This window comes from Pelophylax lessonae, assembly GCF_965119305.1.
Source record: "Pelophylax lessonae genome assembly, chromosome: 6".
In the NCBI taxonomy this organism is placed as follows: domain Eukaryota; kingdom Metazoa; phylum Chordata; class Amphibia; order Anura; family Ranidae; genus Pelophylax; species Pelophylax lessonae.
This window is the reverse complement of record NC_138773.1, coordinates 57,057,833-57,082,321: the sequence shown is the minus strand read 5'-3', so window position 1 is coordinate 57,082,321 and position 24,489 is coordinate 57,057,833. Positions and strand designations below refer to the sequence as shown.

At 42.4% G+C, this 24,489-nt stretch overlaps 1 protein-coding gene across 1 annotated transcript; it reads right to left on the bottom strand.

The window, feature by feature from the left end:
- Positions 1 to 335: 335 nt before the first annotated feature.
- LOC309559202 (somatostatin receptor type 5-like) lies at positions 336 to 22,466 on the bottom strand. Its single transcript, XM_082262414.1, has 2 exons — positions 22,302 to 22,466; positions 336 to 1,375 (listed from the first exon to the last, which is right to left on the bottom strand). Exon 2 carries the CDS (start codon positions 1,364 to 1,366, stop codon positions 368 to 370), a length of 999 nt encoding a protein of 332 aa, XP_082118540.1. The 5' UTR covers positions 1,367 to 1,375; positions 22,302 to 22,466; the 3' UTR covers positions 336 to 367.
- Positions 22,467 to 24,489: the final 2,023 nt, after the last annotated feature.

The following is a 24,489-nucleotide window of genomic DNA, read 5'->3' as shown; positions in this document are numbered from 1 at the left end:
GGCTGTATTGGACACCAACACAGATCTAGCGCCTTATAGCCATATCATCTTGATTTAGGTATATTGACACAGTTGATTATGCCAGGTGCCACAGAGAGAGGTTGTCAGTGGGTGCCATTAAAAATTTGTTATGGGACCCTATCATCTGTAATTAGGCTCAAGGTTACAAGTATGGAGGCTCCAAAACAGTACTTTTGTTTCAAGATATGGCTGTTTTTGTAGCCAATGAGAACATTATAGATACAAATAATACTTAGTAATACTCTTCATTTCCCATCAAAAAGCTTGGTATTCTTGGGAATCTGAGTAGAATTATGTTCCGAGTACCTAATCAAAGTCATAAAAAGTGAGAAAAAAAACCATAAAGCTAACAGGGAGACGATTTTTCTTCTTGTTTTTCGGATGGACTATTGGGCTGGCTGCTACTGTCCTGAACATTTTTGCAGCACAAAACAGCATTAAATGTCTCTTTAAAATTTTTAGATAGAAATCCATAAATGAGAGGATAGACACAACTTTTCAAGTAAGGTATGAGGCTAATAATGTAATAAGACCCTTCATTTATTCCCAGATCGTCAACAGTGGCTGACATCATTTCCAGGACGTGTGTTGGAAGCCAAAAGACAAAATACACAAGTGTCAGGACTAAAATCAGGATGATGTTCTCTTTGATGCTTCCAGAACTTGATTTGGTTGCCCTGCCTTGATTTTGGAACCCAACACCCGTTAGGATGAGAAAGATGCAGATCAACAATACAGGGAGCACAAAATCCAGCGCAAGCCTGTAAGATATAAAGGTCAAGTTCCAGAAGGCCACAGGGTCCGGCCAAAAAATCTGACAGTTGTAACTGTCATTCAGGTTAGCAAAAATAAAAAGAGGGATCCCAAGCAACAAGCAGACAACCCATACAATGATGCTGGTCACCACTGCCACTTTGGGTCCAAATCTGTTTTTCAAAAACTCTGGGAAATACTGCTGAATGAAGACATGAATAGACATGATAGTCAGGAAGTAGATATTGGTAAATGGTGTTAATGCTGTTAAAGTCCAGAAGAGTCTGCACATAAATGTCCCCATGGGCCAGTAAGTACTTGCGATTTCCGAGGCAAAGAACAGAAGGCAAACCATGTGGAAGATATCACCTAGAGCCAGACTGAACACATATATGTTGGTAGGAGTCCACATCTTTCGAAAACGTAGAATCACATAAAGGACGAAGGTATTCGCCACAAGGCCAAAGACAGAGACAAAAATATAAGGGATGAACGATAGGGACTGCTCTCTGGAGACGTCTGTTTCGTTGAAATATAAAAACTCGTCGAAGCTTATATTTTCATCTGGTATAATTTCAGTGGTGTAGTCCATCTTTTATTTCTAAAGGAGAAAAAAAAATCACATTATATCAAACACCAATAATGAAATGTTTAGTTTTGGGTAGAGTGGGAAAGCATTAGAAGATCTGTCAGGTTTTAAAGTGTTGATCAAACTAAAAACCTTTTTTTTAATTTATTTTTTTAATATGGTTAACCCACATACACACATCAGTTTTTTTTTTGTTTTGTTTTTTTGCTGTGTCACGGTTGGGAGAATTCTATTCACTTCCTGTACTGGTGACATAACAGGAAGTAAGAGGCATTCTCTCCAAAGTAAGGGTGAATCTTATAGATAGTTGTTACCAAAACAAGTGTAACCATTGGAAAGAAGATTTTGAATTCCCATCACTTTCTGATCTGGTGAAAATGGCCACCAGACAAACAAGGAAGATAAATCTAACCATCTGATAAAAAGACAACAAAAATAGCCGTACAGGGTTTTACATTTTTTCCCACACTATCCAAAGCTTAAACACAAATGGTTTTGTTATCTTTCCGGTTCTAAAGATTTTCTTTATTCTCAATAAAGTAACATTCCCTCACTTTCTAACTGTCTGACACCTGTCATGTGAACAGGAAGTGAAGTACCGTATATATTCGAGTAAAAGCCGACCCGAGTATAAGCCGAGGCCCCTACTTTTACCACAAAAAGATGGGAAAAATGATTGACTCGAGTATAAGCCTAGGGTGAGAATGCAGGGTGGCGGGCATGGTACAGGAGAATGCAGGGTGGCTGGCATGGTACAGGAGAATGCAGGGTGGCAGGCATGGTACTGGAGAATGCAGGGTGGCTGGCATGGTACAGGAGAATGCAGGGTGGCAGGCATGGTACAGGAGAATGCAGGGTGACTGGCATGGTACAGGAGAATGCAGGGTGGCAGGCATGGTACAGGAGAATGAAGGATGGCTGGCATGGTACAGGAGAATGCAGGGTGGCTGGCATGGTACAGGAGAATGCAGTGTGGCTGGCGTGGTACAGGAGAATGCAGTGTGGCTGGCATGGTACAGGAGAATGCAGTGTGGCTGGCATGTACAGGAGAATGCAGGGTGGCAAGCATGGTACAAGAGGATGCGGGGTTGCGGGCATACTAGTGCGGCTGTGTTTCACTTACCTGTTCCAGAGGTGCCTTCATTTCAAAAAACGTCATTGCGCACGCGCCGCCGCCTGCGCGATGACATGTATACGCCGGGCGCCGCCATTTTTAAATCTTAAACACGTCGGAGTGGCCGGGAACTTTTTTTTTTTTGTTGACTCGAGTATAAGCCGAGAGGGACGTTTTCAGCACAAAAAAATGTGCTGAAAAACTCGGCTTATACTCGAGTATATACGGTAACTCTCCCCCAAGGGAACACACTGATAGTAAAAAATCCTTGGGGTGCAAGGAGGAAAATGCCAAAAGTTGCATGTATAAAGTCCCGTGTAATTTTAATTTAGACTCTGTCTTTCATGGGTCAAAAGAATCCCCCTTCATCTAGTTGTGATACTGTTAAATAAGATGTGTACTGTAATTATAAATTTAGAAGGTTCTTGATGGGTATGATGGCTTCTGGTTCCAGTTAAGCCTTAAACAGAGTCTGGAGTGATCATACAATTACCCCTCAGAATCTCTCCAGTTGTATAGGTCCTGATGAAAGAGGACCCTTTGAACTCCTGAAACGCATTGGCTTTGTTAAATTTTAAAAGTTCTACTTTTGGCGCTTTCCTTCTAGCGATTCCAGTCCCTACTTGAGAAAAGAGCCAACGTTCATCCGCCACTCCCGTGAGAGATGCCTATGGAGAATCATTCCCTCTCTACTACCTAAGACCTGATTGAGAACACCTATTGCTTTAGGAGAACCAGTGCACCACTCAGTTCCTCTACTTCCCAAGTAATACAGTCTAAACTTTCCTCCCTCTAATAGAAAATTTATTATATACAGCCCATGTCATCATTGGGGGATTGATTATCATTTCCCATACTGTCTGACACCCATCAAAGAGACAAGAAGTAAGAAGAAAATTCCTAAATAAGAGCAGAAGAATACAACATTAACAATGGTCCCCCATCCCCACTCCATCCAAAACTATTGAACTGAGGAAATTTAAATTATGGTTTGATAGAAATAAATTATCATTAAACCTGATTAAAACTAGAGTAATAACTTTTGGGAACTGCAGAATTAACACACAAATACATATTCAGATGGAAGGGGTTAATTTCGAAAGAGTTAATGAAATTAAATTTCTCAGGGTGATAATAGATGATCAAATCTGTTGGAAATCAGATATTAAGATATCAGATATTAAGCATGTGCAGTCCAAAGTGTCCTAAAGCATATCAGTTTTAATTAAAGTAAGACATGTTCTGGATTAATTATCTAGAACTATTATTGTGTGTTTATTAATAGTGTTATTGATTTATTTTGTTTTTTGTGTTACCGATAGTTTTGTTTTGGTATGTATGTGAATGCATGTATGCATATATGTGTATGATTGTGTAGTTAGATTATTGGTAATTAGTATATTATATTTGAATTATTAATTATTGTATGACTTTATAGCGATGGGACTCTGAATAGTTTATTATTATTTATGGAGAAGGGATGGGATTATATGTGTGTACTTCTTCCTACTCCTTTTCAGAAACAAAATTATATTTTATAGGTTTTTTTTTTCTTTTCTTCTTTTTTTTTTTGTGATTGTCTACTACCGAATGATTATTATTATTATTATTATTATTATTATTATTTTTTTTTTTTTACATGTTCAAAATAAAATAAGCTTACTAACTAACTAGCTAAAATAAGAGCCTAAGTTAAAATGGGATTTAAATAGCTATGTCAGATTATCATTAAAAAAGGCAAACTAAAATGAATTTCAATTTAACTGTATCTGGGCATCACAAACCATAAACCCTAATTCATTCATTTTTAATATTCAAAGCAAACTTCCCAATCCATCCATGTCTCCACGCTTTATTTTTGTCCTGCAGGAACGCATGGGAACGGCAATCCTGTACTTTTTCCACAGCATGAACGCCGTTCCCATTAGCAGCCACATCCTGCAGGACTGGCCTTTCAATTAGGCAAGCTGTGTGGCAGCAGTGACATCACTAGGGGCCATGGCCCCACCACCATTTTACTGTGCCCCCCCCAACAGGATCCCAGTGCCACCTCCTGCTTTGGGTTGGCAGGTCGGTAAGCCCAGATTGTGAGTTCCTGACCTGCCACCTCCCAGCATCAGTGTGAAGAACAGAGATGGCACTAGAGGAAGCAGAGCCAATGCTTCCTGTATAGCACTGGCTCCTGTCTTGGGCGGACTGATACCAAATGCACTCCGCTTGTGACAGGTGCGATACAGGAAGCACTCTACTGCAGCCGCATGCTTCCTCTAACGCTGGCTCCTGTCACACTGATGCTCAGAGATGGTGGGTCGGGAACCAGCCAGCAGTACCCACCAGTAGTACTCACCAACAGTACCCACCAGCAGTACCAGCCAGAAGTACCCGCCAGCAGTACCAGCCAGCAGTACCCAACAACGGTACCCGCCAGCAGTACCAGCCAGCAGTACCCACCAACAATACCAGCCAGAAGTACCCACCAACAGTACTCACCAGCAGTACCAGCCAGCAGTACCCACCAGCAATACCAGCCAGCAGGACTCACCAGCAGTACCAGCCAGCAGTACCCACCAGCAGTACCAGCCAGCAGTACCCACTAGCAGTAACAGCTAGCAGTACTTTCCAGCAGTACCAGCCAGCAGTACCCACCAGCAGTACCTACCAACAGTTCCCGCCAGCAGTACCCACCAACAGTACCCACCAGCGGTACCAGCCAGCAGTACACGCCAACAGTAACAGCCAGCAGTTCTACCAGCAGTACCCACTAGCAGTACCCTCTAGCAGTACCAGCCAGCAAAACCTGCCAGCAGTACCCACCAGCAATACCAGCCAGCGGTACCCATCAGTAGTACCAGCCAGCAGTACCCATCAACAGTACCCACCAGCAGTACCAGCCAGCAGTATCCCCAACAGTACCTACCAGCAGTACCAGCTAGCAGAACCAGCCAGCAGTACCCACCAGCAATACCCACCAACAGTACCAGCCAACAGTACCAGTCAGCAGTACCCACTAACAGTACCACCAGCAATACCAGCTAGCAGTACCCACCAACAGTACCAGCCAGAAGTACCCACCAACAGTACCGGACAGCAATACCAGCCAGCAGTACTAGCCAGAAGTTCCCGCCAGCAGTACCAGCCAGAAGTACCTCCCAACAGTACCCACCAGCAGTACCAGCCAGCTGTACCCACCAACGATACCAGCCAGCAGTACCAGCCAGCAGTACCAGCCAGCAGTACTCGTCAGCATTACCAGCCAGCAGTACCCACCAGCAGTGCCCACCAGCAGTACTGCCCAGCAGTAACCGCTTGCAGTATCAGCCAGCAATACCCAACAACAGTAACAGCCAGCAGTACACACCAGCAGTACCAGCCAGTGGTACCAGCCAGCGGAACCCACTAGCAGTAACCGCCAGCAGTATCAGCCATCAATACCCACCAGCGGTACCCACTAGCAGTACCTGCCAGCAGTACCAGCCAGCAGTACCCACCAGAAGTACCAACCAGTAGTACCAGCCAGCAGTATCCACCAGCACACTAGCAGTACCCGCCAGCAATACCCGCCAACAGTACCAGCCAGGAATATCCACCAACAGTACCAGCCAGCAGTACCCACCAACAGTACCATCAAGCAGTACCCACCAACAGTACTCACCAGCAGTACCAGCCAGCAGCATCAATACTAGGCTTTATTACTGTATAAACATGCACCAATACTAGGGTTTATTACTGCTTATACTGACACCAATACTAGGGGTTATTACTGCGTAAACTGGCACCAATACCAGGGGGTGTTACTGTATAAACCTTTCACCAATACTGGGGCTATTACTGTGTAATCTGGCTCCAATGCTAGGAGTTAATACTGCATAATCTGGCACCAATACTCGGGGCTATTACTGCTTAAACTGACACCAATACTAGGGGCTGATACTGCATAAACTGGCACCAATACTAGGGGCTATTACTGCATAAACTGGCATCAATACTAGGGGCTATTACTGTGTATACTGGCACCACAACTAGGGGCTATTACTGCATAAACTGAATCTTTGAGTTCCCACACTTTTTTTTTCCCGGGACTTGACCCCTGTATAAATTCACTTTGAAAAACACATCTAAAGCCATCTTGAATAAGGGCAGATGATTCATGGAGCATTTGCTTCCTGAATCCATCTGCTCTTAGCTCAGCGTGCAGGCAGGAGGGTGTGCTTAGCAGAGTAAACCCCTCCTCCCCTTTTTCAGATGGAAGGAAAACAAATGGCCATAAAGACTCCTGGGATGTATGACATTGTTTTGGCCTAGGCCAGAAACCAGAAAGCAACTGAAGAAATTTGAAAAAAGAAAAAGCTTAAAATAAAGTAAATATATTACACTTTCCTATCAATTTACTGAGGCTAGTAGGATAAGAAATACAAAAATGCTAATGCTGATGGATAGAGTTCAGTTCCGCTTTAACATGATACTTATCTCTTCCTCGCTATATCCAAAAAAAAAAAAAAAAACATTTTGGTTTGGTATATTTTATTTCTGGCAATAATGCCTATTTCCATATACTTTTAAAAGCTATTCAATTGTTCATTATGTCCCAGGGCAACTATGCATATTTTACTTTACCGTTTTAGAGGTCTGTAGACAAGTGTGGCAGAATTGTGTTATCACTTTTTATTTCTTTATCCTTTAAGTTTATATTTTTTTGGTAATATGATTTACAATGTGAAAAGATACATATTTCTTTTTTTTTCCACTGAATAAACAAAATATATTTTACAAAGCAAAAAAATAATTATTTCTTTTCAACTGAATAAACAAACCATCAGTGTTAAAAGCCGTAACCAGATCTGAGAAGCTTAAAAATGATAGATTGCTTCAGTTTTATGCTGGTAAAATTTTCAAGAAAAAAAATGAGTTGAAAGTCTTTACAAATAGCAGACAGCTATCTGCAGACGAGGTTGTGCTGGGTTATCAACACCTTGGGAAAAAAGTAAAAAAAAATATTTGGAGAAATATCCCAGGGAAGGTTTGTCCCATGGAAACTTTATAAATGGCTGGAATTGATGTTTTCCATGAATAAAAGTTGCAGAATAACCAATGACCTTCTATAGGCATAGTTGTCATCCTCATTTGTCGATGTGATATCGACTATCGTTTTGCAGGCATGGGCGATATTCATATCGCCGAAGACACGATATTCAGGCATTAGGCAGGGAGAAGTCGGGACTCGGGGGGAGGAGGAGGACTTACAGTGATTACATCCGTCCCACACTTCCCTCCCAGCTCTGCCTCTAGTATCCAGCCGACCATTACTCCGCCCTGCTCCACCCATTGTCTCTCCTGGCTGCATCGGGGGCGGGATCAGGCTGTAATGTTTTGTAAATAGATTCAATGGAGAGACAATGGGCGGAGCAGGGCGGAGTAATGGTCGGCTGTTGACTAAGAGGCAGAGCTGGGAGGGCTGGAGTGCGGGCGGATTGCATGGCGGCGGAGAGGCTACAGTGCAAAGCAGCAGGAGAGGGGGGAGAGACGTCCGGAGCATGGCGGAGGAGCACCGCAGGACAAAGGCTGCTACCGTCACTTCACTCAGCCCGCTGCCTCTACACTCCGGCTTCCGACACAAGGCTCGGGCTGTCTGGGCGGGAGAAGTTCTACACGTGTGGTGGATCCCCTGGCAGAAAGCTGAGCTCTGCTCACTGATCCCTCCTCCGGAGACTGTCTGGGAGAAATATTGCGATATATATCGTTAAAAAAGAAATATCGCAATGTACTTTTTTTCCCCAATATCGTGCAGCCCTAATTGTTTTATTTCACAATTTCCATTCCTGTTTGTAACACATTCATTTTTGGACTTTGTAAAAAAAAGAAAAAAAAAAAAAAAAAAAGGAAAATGGCACACTTACGATGGCTCTGTATCAATGGCATACTTTATATAGTTAGGCGTCAGATAAGCCTCTCCCTCTTCATTCATGCGAGTTCACAGGTTTTGTAGTAGTTTTGATAAGATGAGATAAGATGAGGACTCTCGACTCAGAGCTCAGGTGATGTCCCAGTTTAGAACAATGACATTCCTGCTTTGCATGGAACACCAGGAAGGAGATGACTAGATAGTAACAATGGGTTGCCTTATTGAGCGGCTCACATTACAGTTTGTTCCTATGCTTAATCCAAATGCCTGATCGATAGTACTAAACAGAAACCATACATGGGAAAACAAAAAACAGGGCTTGGGGGGGGGGGGGTAGTAATCCGGAATGCAAGTTAGAAACCTGCTGGGATGGGAATAAGGGAGCTAAGGCAATCGGATGGTCAGATGTTACATGAAGTCTGACATGTACTGCTCAGTCTTACACACAGGCTTCCATACTTCCATCTTCTGTGCGAGCAGTAAGTGTGATAGACAGGCATTATATATAAGACTTTACATGACCTCTGACACCTAAAACTCCAGCAAATGTCAAGCTCAGACAAAGTAAGTATTATTAATAAGGGGGACGTTTTAATTTTTCAAAAGCAAGGGTGCACATGACTAGGGTAATAAAGGTTGATTGTCTCTCTTCTGGTCAGACCACACTCCCCCCTTAACCACACCTAAGTAACCATAACAAGTTAAACACAGTGTAAAAATGTGGTCACAAGGTCCTAGTGGGCATCAAAGAAGAGAGTGCCTGCGTCAAACATAAATAGGCCTCCAGGCGCAACAGCCACCAGCTCGGAGACAACAATGCAGATACAGCCATACCAACTACTGGAACTTTGGGAGACATAACTCAGATGGGTCCCTACACCATACATTTGTACCTTATACTAACCTACAAGGATCTTATACCCCACTAGCCACTATGACTCAACCACACCTACCAAACCTACCCCCAAGACAATCCATCGAAAGAACAACAAGCTAAGATATCAGGAACAAAAGGGGGAGGCAGGAAATTTTCACCAAACTCAGCTCTCTTCCAGCTGAAGCCACTCTGGTATTCAAAGAACCTTGACCGCACTCAAAAGTAAATGAACTTGGAGTGTTTATTCCCATAAAACCAAAACAACAGTGCATCACACAGACATGGACATGGTTGACGCATTTCACGACTCTATGGGTCGCTTACTAACAACCCCCTGACTAATCATCCCTCGCAGCTCAGCCCATTCCTACTTTGTTCACCAATTAGGTAAGTCTCTGTAACTTTAATTCCTTTTAAATTCCGAAAGACCCCAGCCCCTTTTAACCTCTGTTATATTAGCCCTCTGTCCATTTATTTTCTTTACTCCAGGCCTACCTTTAAGATTAATCAAAGATTAAATATTTACATTCCCATGTTCTCAGTAGTAACCAGTTCTCTGGTGGTACTTTAATCCTGGTCAGTTTCTTTGGTGGTGAGCTTAGGTCCACCACCCCTCAGCTTCAGCTCTTGGTTACTGCTTAGTGAAACTGGCTATCACTCCTTTAGACCAGTAGTGATGGTAATGAGTAGGAAGTATGAGGAGAGGTTAAGATCTGAATAAAACAGAGCCCTGGCCATTAGGATTTTCATTGTGCTGTACATGGTCTGCAAGTGCTCATGAAGGAACCTCCAAGTGCCTGCTTTTTATATATGGCGACAGTCAGTGTTGGGGGAAGAGATGTATAGTAACTAAGTAGAACTACTTCACTACTGTACTTAAGTACCAAAAGGCGGTATCTGTACTTTCCTAGAGTCAAATTTTTTTCCCCTACTTCCACTTTTACTTCACTACATTTTTTCAATGATTTCAATACTTCTACTCCGATATTTTTTTTTGTGCTGCATAGTTACTCGTTACAATTATAAAAATTACCACTGCCAGAACAGTAGATGGCAGGTTTCATGAAGCTCAAAACATGTATTATAACGCATACGAAAATAAAAGCTACTGTATGTATAAATAAAAGCTGCATTTGAAATAATAAAAAACAATATGATGTTCAAACTTTTGACTTCTTTCTTTAATAACTACATAACACAGTACTTGTACTTTTACTTTCAGTACTTGAGTAGCAATTTTTTTTCAAAACTACTGGTACTTTTACTTTCAGTACTTGAGTAGCAAAATTTAAAAAAAAACTACTTGCAATACTTAAGTACAAAAAATGTTGAATACTTTAGTACTTCTACTCAAGTCACTTTTTGATCGAGCACTTCCACTTCTACTCAAGTCACTTTTTGATCGAGCACTTGTACTTTCACTCAAGTATGGGTTTCGAGTACTTTATACAACTCTGGTTGGGGGTAACGAGTTACAAAGTAACTGATTACAGTAACTACATTACTTTTTTTGGTAACAAAGTAATGTAACTAGTTACAATACTAATATTGGTAACTTCACTACTTTACTAGGCTATAGGAACGCGCTTTCCTGCGTTACCCAAGCCGTGCGATACAATCGTTATTTCGAAGAATAGAGAGGGATGAAGTTTATGACTTTTTGTTGCACTTTATGTTTTATTCTGTTTTTTCAGGTTTTGTTCTCATGTTTCCCAAAGCCTGTGTTTATACAATAAACTCTATGCAGAAAGAGTGTCATGTATCTTCTTCTACAAGGTCAATTAAGAAAGAGGAAAGTAAAGTAATAAGTAGTGAAGTTACTTTTCAAATGCAGTAACTAGTAAAGTAATCTCATTACAATTTACAGAAGTAACTAGTTACATTTTTTGAGAAACTACCCCAACACTGGTGACAGTTTAGCTTAGAATAAATTAAACTTGTGGTTTGCCAAGAAATTGTTGGTGGCCCGCCAATTTCTTATATTCCCCTGCCCTTCATGTCCCCAAAGTTCTATTCCTCTGCCAGCAGCAAAAAGTAGAAGTTATTTTAAACTTGGAGCTTACACAGGTATGAGAACTGTTCCCCCGTGTGATAAGAATGGGTGCTTGAGTGGCCGGCCATCAAGAAACGTTTCTATGACATGGGAAGAAGAGAGTCATTTGATGCTCAAAACCAGAAGTACTGGGCATTTTTGTTTCTGGTGAATGAATACAGCAACAAGGGAGTGAAAACAAGGTAAGTATAAGACGCTGCTGAGACCATCAATTAAAGTAAAATGTCACTCTTCCAATTAACATTGATTATTTTTAATTATCATGCTGCTAGCATTAGTAAATAGATAGGAAAGTATATATTTATTTGTTTTATTTATTTATTTATTTTACAATTCTTTAGTTACATCCTAGTTTCTGTCCTAGGCAAATGATGTCATACATCTCAGGAGTCTTCAGGAGTGGGGGAGAGGAGGAAGGTTTTCTCAGCGAAGCACACTCTTCTGCATGCACACTTGAGCTTTGGGCAGATAGATTCCAGGAAGTAAATGCTGCATAAAATCATTTGCCCCTACTCAAGTGTTTTTGGTTTGTGGTGCTCAGATGCAGTGAAGATCCACTTTAAGTGGATTTATTGATTAACCCTGCATGAGCAATGCACAGTTCTCTTTAAGCCCTGATTCACACTATAACCTGCATGTGAATCGCACCGAATCTGCACCACATTCCAGTGCATTTCACATGCGACTCAGTGCAGTGCAATTTGAGCCCATTCATTCTGCAATGCATCGCACCAAAGAAGTGCAGGTACCTTTTTTGCAGGCAAGTGCATTGCATAGTTGTTTTGGTACCATGCAATCCGGTGCAGGCAAACCGTACTGTGTTTGCAATCTTTTTGATGTATCGTTAATTTTGTATTGACACCCACAGTGGAACCCAAACAGAGTGGGATTGCAATGAGGTGCGGGAAACTCGCAGGGATCGCTGTGTTTGCCGTACTGCATATGTGAGAATCTAGGCTAAAACCAATCTGTTGCTGCAATTATAAATAAAAAAAGCAAAGCCACCTGCATAATGTTCACCTGGTGAGCAAAGTCCACTGAAGAATCTTCACCTGGTGAGCAAAGCCACCTGCATAATGTTTACCTGGTGAGCAAAGTCCACTGAAGAATCTTCACCTGGTGAGCAAAGCCACCTGCATAATGTTCACCTGGTGAGCAAAGCCACCTGCATATTCTTCACCTGGTGAGCAAAGCTACCTGAAGAATCTTCCCCTGGTGAGCAAAGCCACCTGCAGAATCTTCACCTTGTGAGCAAAGTCCACTGAAGAATCTTCACCTGGCGAGCAAAGCCACCTGCAGAATCTTCACCTGGCGAGCAAAGCCACCTGCAGAATCTTCACCTGGCGAGCAAAGCCACCTGAAGAATCATCACCTGGTGAGCAAAGCCACCTGCAGAATCTTCACCTGGTGAGCAAAGCCACCTGCAGAATCTTCACCTGGTGAGCAAAGCCACGTGCAGAATCTTCACCTGGTGAGCAAAGCTACCTGCAGAATCTTCACCTGGTGAGCAAAGCCACCTGCAGAATCTTCACCTGGTGAGCAAAGCCACCTGCAGAATCTTCACCTGGTGAGCAAAGCTACCTGAAGAATCTTCACCTGGAGAGGAAAGTCTCCTGAAGAATCTTCAACTGGTGAGCAAAGCCACCTGCAGAATCTTCACCTGGTGAGCAAAGCCACCTGCAGAATCTTCACCTGGTGAGCAAAGCCAACTGCAGAATTTTCACCTGGTAAGCAAAGCTACCTGAAGAATCTTCACCTGGAGAGGAAAGTCCCCTGAAGAATCTTCACCTGGCGAGCAAAACCACCTGCAGAATCTTCACCTGGTGAGCAAAGCCGCCTGCAGAATCTTCACCTGGTGAGCAAAGCTACCTGAAGAATCTTCACCTGGTGAGCAAAGCTACCTGAAGAATCTTCACCTGGTGAGCAAAACTACCTGCAGAATCTTCACCAGGTGAGCAAAGCTACCTGAAGAATCTTCACCTGGTGAGCAAAGCCACCTGCGGGATCTTCACCTGGTGAGCAAAGCCACCTGCAGAATCTTCACCTGGTGAGCAAAGCCACCTGCAGAATCTTCACCTGGTGAGCAAAGCCACCTGAAGAATCTTCATCTGGTGAGCAAAGCTACCTGAAGAATCTTCACCTGGTGAGCAAAGCTACCTGAAGAATCTTCACCTGGTGAGCAAAGCCACCTGCAGAATCTTCACCTGGTGAGCAAAGCCACCTGCAGAATCTTCACCTGGTGAGCAAAGCCACCTGAAGAATCTTCACCTGGTGAGAAAAGCTACCTGAAGAATTTTCACCTGGTGAGAAAAGCTACCTGCAGAATCTTCACCTGGTGAGCAAAGCCACCTGCAGAATCTTCACCTGGTGAGCAAAGCCACCTGCAGAATCTTCACCTGGTGAGCAAAGCTACCTGAAGAATCTTCACCTGGTGAGCAAAGCTACCTGCAGAATCTTCACCTGGTGAGCAAAGCTACCTGAAGAATATTCACCTGGTGAGCAAAGCTACCTGAAGAATCTTCCCCTGGTGAGCAAAGCTACCTGAAGAATCTTCACCTGGTGAGCAAAGCCACCTAAAGAATCTTCACCTGGTGAGCAAAGCTACCTGAAGAATCTTCACCTGGTGAGCAAAGCCACCTGCAGAATCTTCACCTGGTGAGCAAAGCTACCTGAAGTATCTTCACCTGGTGAGCAAAGCTACCTGAAGAATCTTCAGCTGGTGAGCAAAGCTACCTGCAGATCCTTCACCTGGTGAGCAAAGCCACCTGCAGAATCTTCACCTGGTGAGCAAAGCTACCTGCAGAATCTTCACCTGGTGAGCAAATCTGCCTGAAGAATCTTCACCTGGTGAGCAAAGCCACCTGCAGAATCTTCACCTGGTGAGCAAAGCTACCTGAAGAATCTTCACCTGGTGAGCAAAGCCACCAGCAGAATCTTCACCTGGTGAGCAAAGCCACCTGCAGAATCTTCACCTGGTTTGCAAAGCCACCTGCAGAATCTTCACCTGGTGAGCAAAGCTACCTGCAGAATCTTCACCTGGTGAGCAAATCTGCCTGAAGAATCTTCACCTGGTGAGCAAAGCCACCTGCAGAATCTTCACCTGGTGAGCAAAGCTACCTGAAGAATCTTCACCTGGTGAGCAAAGCCACCAGCAGAATCTTCACCTGGTGAGCAAAGCCACCTGCAGAATCTTCACCTGGTGAGCAAAGCTACCCGAAGAATCTTCACCTGGTGAGCAAAGCTACCTGAAGAATCTTCATCTGGTGAGCAAAGCTACCTGAAGAATCTTCACCTGGTGAGCAAAGCCACCTGCAGAATCTTCATCTAGTGAGCAAAGCTACCTGCAGAATCTTCACCTGGTGAGCAAAGCCACCTGCAGAATCTTCACCTGGTGAGCAAAGCTACCTGAAGAATCTTCACCTGGTGAGCAAAGACACCTGCAGAATCTTCACCTGGTGAGCAAAGCTACCTGAAGAATCTTCACCTGGTGAGCAAAGCTACCTGAAGAATCTTCACCTGGTGAGCAAAGACACCTGCAGAATCTTCACCTGGTGAGCAAAGCTACCTGAAGAATCTTCACCTGGTGAGCAAAGCTACAGAAACACTTGAAATATATTTCAAGTCTCAGGGAGCCTCTGCTAAACCCAATTCATCAGAGGTCAGTGGCAAAACATGCTCCTTACCTTGGTGGCCAGTAGGGCCACCCCTTACAGTGGTGGTTAGAATGCCACCCTTATCGGCAGCTAAAATGATCATTGGTGTCATGTTGCTGCCTTTGTCAAGTGTTTTTGGCTTCGGAACTATACAAGCACCATTAAATGGGAGGTGAATCAGCCACAGCTCCAGAAACCCCTAGCAACCTTTGGAGGAACCCTTATTGAGAATAGTTGCTGTGGAGCACACTTCACTTGTATTTCCATTTCATGTTTGATCTTCTCAAACACATTACCTTTTTATCTCTTTGTTAGGAATCTTCTTGATTTCCTCACATTAATTTGTCCCTCCACACCCTCCTACAGTTCCATAATAGAGATGCCTACCTCTCAATGCATTTGTTTATTTTACATTATGAGGAATTCATTGAGGGAATGTTACACCATCATTTGGTCTTGCAAAGGCTTTGGTGATTGAGCAGAAGTTCTGCCGGGGATAGCTCAACAGTCCTCAACAATGACGTCCCTGAGAGATGAAACAAATCATCATGTATTTCAGCTTGCCTGCAAACACCAATCTGCAATCAAATGTTTGGTTGGAGATGACCTTTAAAGTACTGTAAATCTATTGTAGTTAATGAGAAAATCACATGGAAGGAAGTTCATGAAAGAGTCAATTTTCCTTTTAAAACTGTCACTAATGAAGGAATTTAATTCCGGCTTTATGAGCCCTCCTCTGACCAGGAAAATGTCTTCAGGCTGCTAGTGAGTGTCAGTAGATTCTCTTTGATGGGTATAAAACAGAAGCCGATTATACAGTCTGTGGTATGCAAGAAGGTATTGTATTAACTCAGCTGGTCTGTCTCCGGTTACAACCTCTGGAAGAGAATTCTACTGAAGAAGAAAATATCTCAGGTTTAATATGGAGTTAAATTTATGTAATAAAAAATTGGTAGTAGATTTAGATAGATGTATTCTGTTTTGCCGGTCATAGACAGATCAAAATGTGGCCAGTTCAGCAGGAACTGGCCGGATTTCAATCTATCCATGGGCAGGCTGGTTGTACCAAAGTCGCTTTATCAGTCGACTTCAGTGCAAGACTTTAGTGTTCTAAAATTTTATCGGACCCGTGAAAAAATCGGACCTCGTTACTTCCGGTGATGGGAGTCTCAAGTACGCATGCGCATAAGACATTATCTTGATTTGGTAAACTTATAACACATAGCGGGCAGCTGAATGAGAGGAGGCGGGGCTGAGGTGTGACGGAAGACCCCGCCGCGTCATCTGCAGAGCTGAATAGAGGAGGCGGGAGAGGAGGTGGGACGGAGGTGCAGCCGTGTAATAAATGCAGGACTTTAGCGACTCCTTGTTTTATTATCTTTAGCAATTATCGTATTATTTATCCTTAGGATTTCATTACATTTACTATTTATATAATACAAAATAAGAAATACTAAATGTAAAGATAATAAAACATAAGGAGTCGCTAAAGTCCTGCACGGCCGCACCTCCATCCTGCCTCCTCCACCAGCTCTGCATATGTGCCTCCCTCCCTAATGTCTCGATGATGCGGCGGTGTCCTCCGTCCTCCGTCGCACCTCAGCCCCGCCTCCTCTCAATCAGCTGTCCGCTCTCTGTTATAATTTTGCCAAACCTCGAAAAATGTCTTCTGCGCATGCGCACGGACGACTCCCACCCGCTGTTTTGTGATGCTCTATCACCGGAAGTGACGAGGTCCGATTTTTTCACGGGTCCGACAAAATTTTACAACACCGGCACCTATAGCCAGCAGCAGTGATCATTGCATTCTCATGGTGGGGAAACCTCCCACTGTCAAAATACAATAATGCAGCGGGAGGGTTTACCCCTATCAACCCTGACCCTGTTGATGGGGGATTTAGGTGATTTTCCTTCTTTCAACCCTTGGTTGAAGTGAAGACAATTGTATAATATTTTGCCAGGCTTAGGCAGCCTCTTCTCCCACAAAAATTCTTTCACGTCCTACTTAACTTGTTTGTGAAATGCAAGATGCTGGGAGTAAGAGCAGGGTGCTGGGACCACATAACTTACTGAGCGCATGAGCAAAGCAAGATGCTGGGAGTAAGAGCAGGGTGCTGGGAATACATAACTTACTGAGTGCATGTGCAAAGCAAGGTGCTGGGAGTAAGAGCAGGGTGCTGGGAATACATAACTTACTGAGCGCATGTGCAAAGCAAGGTGCTGGGAGTAAGAGCAGGGTGCTGGGAATACATAACTTACTGAGCGCATGTGCAAAGCAAGGTGCTGGGAGTAAGAGCAGGGTGCTGGGAATACATAACTTACTGAGCGCATGTGCAAAGCAAGATGCTGGGAGTAAGAGCAGGGTGCTGGGACCACATAACTTACTGAGTGCATGTGCAAAGCAAGATGCTGGGAGTAAGAGCAGGTTGCTGGGAATACATAACTTACTGAGCGCATGTGCAGTGCAGTTTGGGCATGTGCAATGTTGGCCCTACACTGTGCAGAACTCAGCTGGTTCCTTATGAACCAGATTAAATTCACTTAGTGGGTGGCCCTGAAAAAATCAAAGGAGCTGGGTGGATCACCGGCAACAGTCAAAATACAATAGCCTGAGGGGAATTCATTCATCCACACTGTTATGGCATGGATGAAATCTGAGAAATCTGTTCAATTTTTTTAGTTCAGCTCATAGACTAAACAAAAAATATTGAATAGAATATGGCCAGCTTAAGGTGGTTCTGAAGGCAGAAGGTTTTTTTTCATAATGCATTCTATGTATTGAAAAGAAAAACCTTCTGTGTGCAGCAGCCCCCCTCAACCCCTTTAATACTTACCTAAGTCCCATATTGATCCAGAGATGTTGCACAAGAGTCTCTGCTGTCTGTGACTGTCCCTCCTCATTGGCTGAGACAGTAGCAAGCACCATTGGCTCCTACTGCTGTCAATCAAAGTCAGTGAGCCAATGAGGGGAGAGAGAGGGGGGCGGGACGAGCTGTGACTCCATTTCTGAACGGACACACAGATCAGTGGCTTGGCTTGGGTGCCCCCATAGCAAGTTGCTTGCTATAGGGGCACTCAGCAGGGGTGGGGAGCAGCAGCGAGGGACCAGAGAAGAGGAGGATCGGGGCTGCTCTGTGCAAAAGCACTGCACAGAGTAAGTATAACATGTTTGCTATTTTTAAACAAAAAAACAAGATTTTAATATCACTTTAAGATGCTGGGACAAAGATCTTGGTGCTATGTAAGGTCTCTTTCAGATGGGCGGCCAGGGGGGCAGTAAAAATGAACAGGTGAGCTATGGTTTTCCATTCCCCCCATCTCCCAAGCTGTAAAATAACAGCCAGAAGTCTGTGTTCAAATGTTGTGGTTGCTGCATTTTTAAAGCATTTAACAGTAATCAGTAGTTTAAAATTTGACAGTAAGTTCAATAGGAAGAGATAGCCCGGCCGCCACACACCTCACCCGACCCGAGTTGTTAGCAGATAAAAGCAACCTCAGCTCAATTCATCCAGGCCATGTCCCCAACATGTTTCGTCTCGTCCCTGAGGCTTAATTGTGGCAAATGGGGCAAAACATCTTGGAGACATGGCCTGGAAAGAACAGGATTGAAATTTTTCTTGAGGCTGGGTTCGTTCCTGTTTGGCCCCTTTCACACGGGCGGCTCCGCAGGTATCTATCCGCCGATCCCCGCTGAGCAAGAAGGATGACAGCTCTGTCTCTGCTTACTTTGCAGAGACGGAGCTGTCAGAGCCCCGCTCTCCTCTATGGGAGATCGGATGAAAACGGACCGCCTGTCCATTTTCATCCACTCTTATCCAAGCCTATCCTCCAGACGGATTGAAAATAGGGTTTCCATCCGTCCGCATTTCATGGACAGGATCGGATCGGATATCAGCGGGTGTCAGCAGACATAGGGCTGCATGGAGCTTCTGATCAGGTCCTCCTGAAAAACTGACAGGCGGACCAGATCGGAAAGCCTGTGTGAAAGGTCCAATTTCAGTCTGAATTGTCGGCTGAATTTGGACCTAAAACAGACCAGAAGACGCACAGGACTCTTGAGCGATTCGCACTGGAGCAGCTCCGGAGATATGTGAACCGGCTCCATAGAGAGCTGGGCACAATCTCCAGACATGCCAATTGGATGCGGAGAAAAACTTGCATCCAATTTGCAATAGTGTGAACCCAGCCTCAACAACAAAATTCTGACTGTGAATGTGGCTTTCGTTCAGGAAAAATGGTACGTATTGTAATGCACATGTTCAAGACACAAAAGAAACAAAAGAAACTCATTTAAAATGTCTGACATTCCATCCAAGTGGCAGGTCTGGATAAAATTTTGGTTATTTCCAACAAAATTAGTTGACCCTCTGATGGCCACAAATAATGTTTTGGGAAACGATTTTTCAGTTTCTGTAATAACATTCAAACAAAATTCTACCGTTGTATGGCCAGCTTTACACTGGTGACCATAATGGTTTGAGCAGCAATGATGACAAAGTGCAGTATTCCATCACACCCAATCAGATCTCAATGGTCGCCTTTTCAGACCAGTGAAGACCAAGGAAAGCCAAGTGCTGCTGGCTATACAGTGCTTCTGCCTGATATTACCTATTTTTCTTTTATCCTCAAACAATAGGGAACCATGTTACCATTTGCAACATGGTTGGCTTATCCGTATTATGTGAGATTGCAGTGATTTGTTCTAGGTATCTGAAGATTTATCATGAAGGTTACTGGTTTTATGTGAGTTTAATGATACTGTGGAGTAGCGGAGAGGGGATTTATGACCTAAGTTGTGGGCTTGTAACAAATCTCATAAAATATATCACTACTTCTGCTTATTTTTGGCAAAGACAATAGATATTACCTATAGTGTGAAAATGACAAAAAGGCATTGACGTTCTTATATATCATTTGGGAAAATATTCAGAATAATAATTGTCTTTAAAATTGTCATCTTAATTTATTAAAGTTAATCAATTCTTAAAGTATATGTAAACTCTAACAATAAATTGATTTTATTTGTATTATAAACTGTTTTTATTTGTATTTGTTTTTTATTTGTATTTTATTTTATTGTATTTGTATTTTATTTGTTTTTATTTGTATTGTAAACTGTGCAAACTGTTGGTGCTATATAAATTCAGTAGAATAACAATAATTATAATAACAATAAAAATATTAATAATAATAATACTATGTTTCTTTTCCATCTGTTAAATATACCATTGAAAGCATTTTATTATATCTGTTCAAAAAGTGCATTGTATTGTATTTGTATTTTATTTGTTTTTATTTGTAGTGTAAACTGTGCAAACTGTTGGCGCTATATAAATCCTGTAGAATAATAATAATTATAATAACAATAAAATATTAATAATAATAATACTATGCTTCTTTTCGATCTGTTAAATATACCATTGAAAGCATTTTATTATATCTGTTCAAAAAGTGCAAAAATTGCAAAAAAAAAAAAAAAAAATATTTGCTGTTCATTCAGTCAGAAATCTTGTCTCCCTCTGGACTGTTACCAGTTAGCATTGTTCCCTGCTATCTTCGTGGACTACAAAACATATCCCCTGTTATGGAGAAGAGAGGGAGGTGTTCTGTAGTCCCGAGTGCTATATAATCTTAGCACACTCCCTATCCTTGGGTCATGACAATGCTGCTCAGTAGTGTTGTCACTCTAGGACAGGAAGTTTGTTAATGGCACGTGTACTGGTTAAAATAAAGGCAAAAAGTTGTGGAAAAAAAAAAATTGAATGCAGCCACAATATCTTAAGACCAGTAAACTGCAATGCAATAAAAAAATCCCAATTATTTTTTGTTCTTGTTTTTTACTTTGATTATTGTCCTAATCTGTCATTCATGGGTTTGTTGTATGTTTGATGCAATTGAAGCTTTTCCGGGAACAATATTAAAATAAATAAGGTGAAACTTTTTAGACAACAATCAACCTATCTATTGAATGGAACTTTCACTGAATCCAAGAAACCCAAATACGACTGAAAATTCCCCAAAACAATGATAGCATGGTTAGCATCATAGTGTACCACAGCTTACAAGAACTGTGATGTTTTCTAAGGCCCCTTTCACACTTGTGTGACTTATCCTGTGATACGGGACTGCAAAGTCACATGACAAGTCCTACCCCATGATTTCCAATGAGTACCGTTCATATCTGTGCGACTTCAGGTCGCAGCAACTTCAAAGTAGTCCCTGCACTACTTTGGTCCGACTTTGACTTGGCTTGAGGTCCATGGAAACCTCAAGAATACACAGGTATGCACAAGTTGCATCAAAGTCGCATAACAATCGCATCAAAGTCGCATAAAATTCTGGATATCTTTTAAAAGTCGCATCAAAGTTGCACAAATTTCAGGTCACACAAGTGTGAAAGGGGACTAAAAAAAAAAAAAAAAAAACGATGAATTCATCATCTTTCTATCTATCTATCTATCTATCTATCTATCTATCTATCTATCTATCTATCTATCTATCTATCTATCTATCTATCTATCTATCTATCTATCTATTTTTAAACTAATACAGTATATATTCCCTCTTGTTCTAAGGCTTCTGTCTGTCTGTCTGTCTGTCTGTCTGTCTGTCTATCTATCTATTAGGAAAGCATATTTTCGGAAGGTGGGGGAGAGGTTTAATAAACATAACGTAAAGGATTTATCCTTTTAGAAGCGGAAGGGATGCAGAAAACTCAATTTACAGCAATATCCTGAGGTCACCGGGACAGGGAATGTGAATGGATCTCCTAAACGGAGACATAGGTAATTATAAAAATCTGACAGAGGTTTCCCCACTTTATTCAAAACTATTTCAATAAAAAAAGCTTTGGATGGAGTTCCACTTTAACAGATAGAATCTTTTATACTTTCTTGCTTAATTTTTAACTTAGATAGATAGATAATAGACTTAGAACGAGAGGAAGATATACTGTATATCTATCTATCTAATTTTTAACTTATACAGTATATCTTCCCTCTCGTTCTAAGTCTATCTATCTATCTATCTATCTATCTATCTATCTATCTATCTATCTATCTATCTATCTATCTATCTATCTATCTATCTATCTATCTATCTATCTCTCTATCTATCTATCTATCTATCTATCTATCTATCTATCTATCTATCTATCTATCTATCTATCTATCTATCTATCTATCTATCTATCTATCTATCTATCTATCTATCTCTCTATATCCTACCATTAATAATCAATAGTTTACAATCCGTTTAGTGTTTCCCTTTTTTTTTTAAAGTTTGCACCCCTTGCAGTCCTTGTCATCTACTGTAACAATCCAAGCAGGTAAGGATGACTTACATGACCAAGAAGCCTCCAATGAATAGAAGAAGTGGTGTCCAATGGTGAAGGACCTTGAACCTCGGATAATAGGATTGGATTGGAGTCAGTAGAGAGAAGTCCAAGGCTCTCCCGTGCCTCTTCTTCAGTGCTCAGGCAATCCCAGCCTTTTCATTCATATCTTGGAGGCTTTCCTGGAAATAGTCTTCCCACAGCAGGGATTGCCCCTCCTCAGCTAGAAGTCAGGGGTCTGGGAGGGGTTGTAGGAAGGAGACATTCATTGGAGTGAAGTTTGGTCAGGGTCTGATTGTTAAAGCCCCTGGAGTGGAAGCAATAGTATTAACCCTATCAGTGTCACTGTGGCTGAGTCAGGTAATGGAGAAGGAAGATTAGGAGATAAAATAACTTTCTAGTAGACCGGCCGTTTCAAGACAAAATTTTGTTTTATGCAGATTTCTTCTTTTAAGTCATTTTTTAATTTGCAGAATGATTTTTTTTTTTCATATCTCTTTTTTTCCTCTTTGCATGTTAATTAAACAATTGTGTACAAGTGATTTTCTTTAAGTGTTACTAAACCCAGGAGCTTGCATTCACTATATCTGGTCTCCCACAGTACACAGAACATGGAAATGCAATTATTATAGTAAATATAAACTGATAAATACCCTTTCTCATCAGCAGTATATAGCAATCTTGTGATTTCTGTGTTTGGCTCAGCACTGATTAATGGGCCATACACACTATAAGATTTTCTGAAGACTTTTTCCTTTAGACTTACCAAGACCATATAATATGAGGTCAAACCTAAACACTTTCCATCTGTATGCAATCTCTGGCAGACCCTTGCACTACATAGAAAAGGTAAATCTAAAGGAAATCTAACCACAAAAGTTGGATAGTGTGTATCCAGCTTTAAGCTTGTAGGAGTTTTCATTCTCCTCTGACTGTCCTATGAGGCTACATGACCCCTGACCCTCTGTCTGGACAGTGCTGATTGGCCCTGGGCTGATCACATGCACTCTTCCAAAAAAAAAACTCTCTAGCAATACACACCAAACTGAGCATGTGCAGAGTGCCCCCAAGGCTCTGTTCTATCGACAGATGGATTGGGAAGTGGAAGAAGGGGAGGATCAGAGAAGACAGGATCAAACAGCCTTTTTACACAATGCAGAAGATTAACGCCTTAGGTTCCACAGTGAGTATAACAAGCATGCTTTACTGCATATACACACTGATTTTACTGTTGTGTGTTTAGTAACACTTTAAGGGCTGGATAACACCAGATGCAGTCCAGTGCGTTTTTATTTTGCATCAAAAACGCATAGACAGTGTTTTACATGGACTCAGATGGCCCCAGTTTACACCAGTTCAGTGCATTCCACATTGCAGAAATTCTGGTGAAAAAACTGGCCCTGAGGCTTTGTTCACATGTTTACATATGTGTTGAATAACATGTTACCGTGCGATAAGGTAGCTCATTTTTTTTTTAATGGGCCTGTACGTCAGCTTGAAAAAGGGTTTGTACCGGAGTGATGTCTGCCCCCAGTGGCGTATGTAGGTTTTGTGCTGCCCTAGGCCTGACTAAACTTGTGCACCCCCTAATTTAAATATGACCCACCCCTTCCTGTAAAGGCCACACCCCTTCCTGTTTATGACCTGTCCTGTCATCTGTAAAACACAGACCACAACCACAGTCTATCAGTGCAGCCTCATTAGTTCCCATAAGTTCAGCCTCATCAGTGCCCATCAGTGCATCATATCAGTGCTGCCTTATCAGTGCAGCCACATTAGTGCCCATCAGTGCAGTTTATCAGTACCCACCATTGCCGCCTCATCAGTGGCCATCAAAGCAGCATATTAGTGCCCATCAGTGCAGCATATCAGTGCCCATCAGTGCTTGGGGGCAGAGGAGAGTAGGCGGAGCATTTGGCGGCCGTCGGGGCAGTTGTATTAAGTGTGGTCGGCGGCCTGCGGTTTGTCCGAATGTCCTGACCGGCAGTATTATCATACTGGTAGGTAGCGGTGTGCTTTATGGGGGTACCAGACTGATTTGCCTCCTGGACCCTGCCCAATTCACCACATAATACTGGCACTATACAAAAAGTGTAGCGCAAGCCGGCGGGGACCCTTTTCTTGCCGGGAGGAGGCTGTTTTTTTTTTTCGTGCAGGGTGCAGCTTTTTGCTGCCCACCCTGCAAAGTGCCGCCCTA

What these genes read in the sequence shown, in the direction of transcription:
- LOC309559202 (XM_082262414.1), bottom strand. Translation starts at nt 1,366, where the DNA reads ATGGACTACACCACTGAAATTATACCAGATGAAAATATAAGCTTCGAC.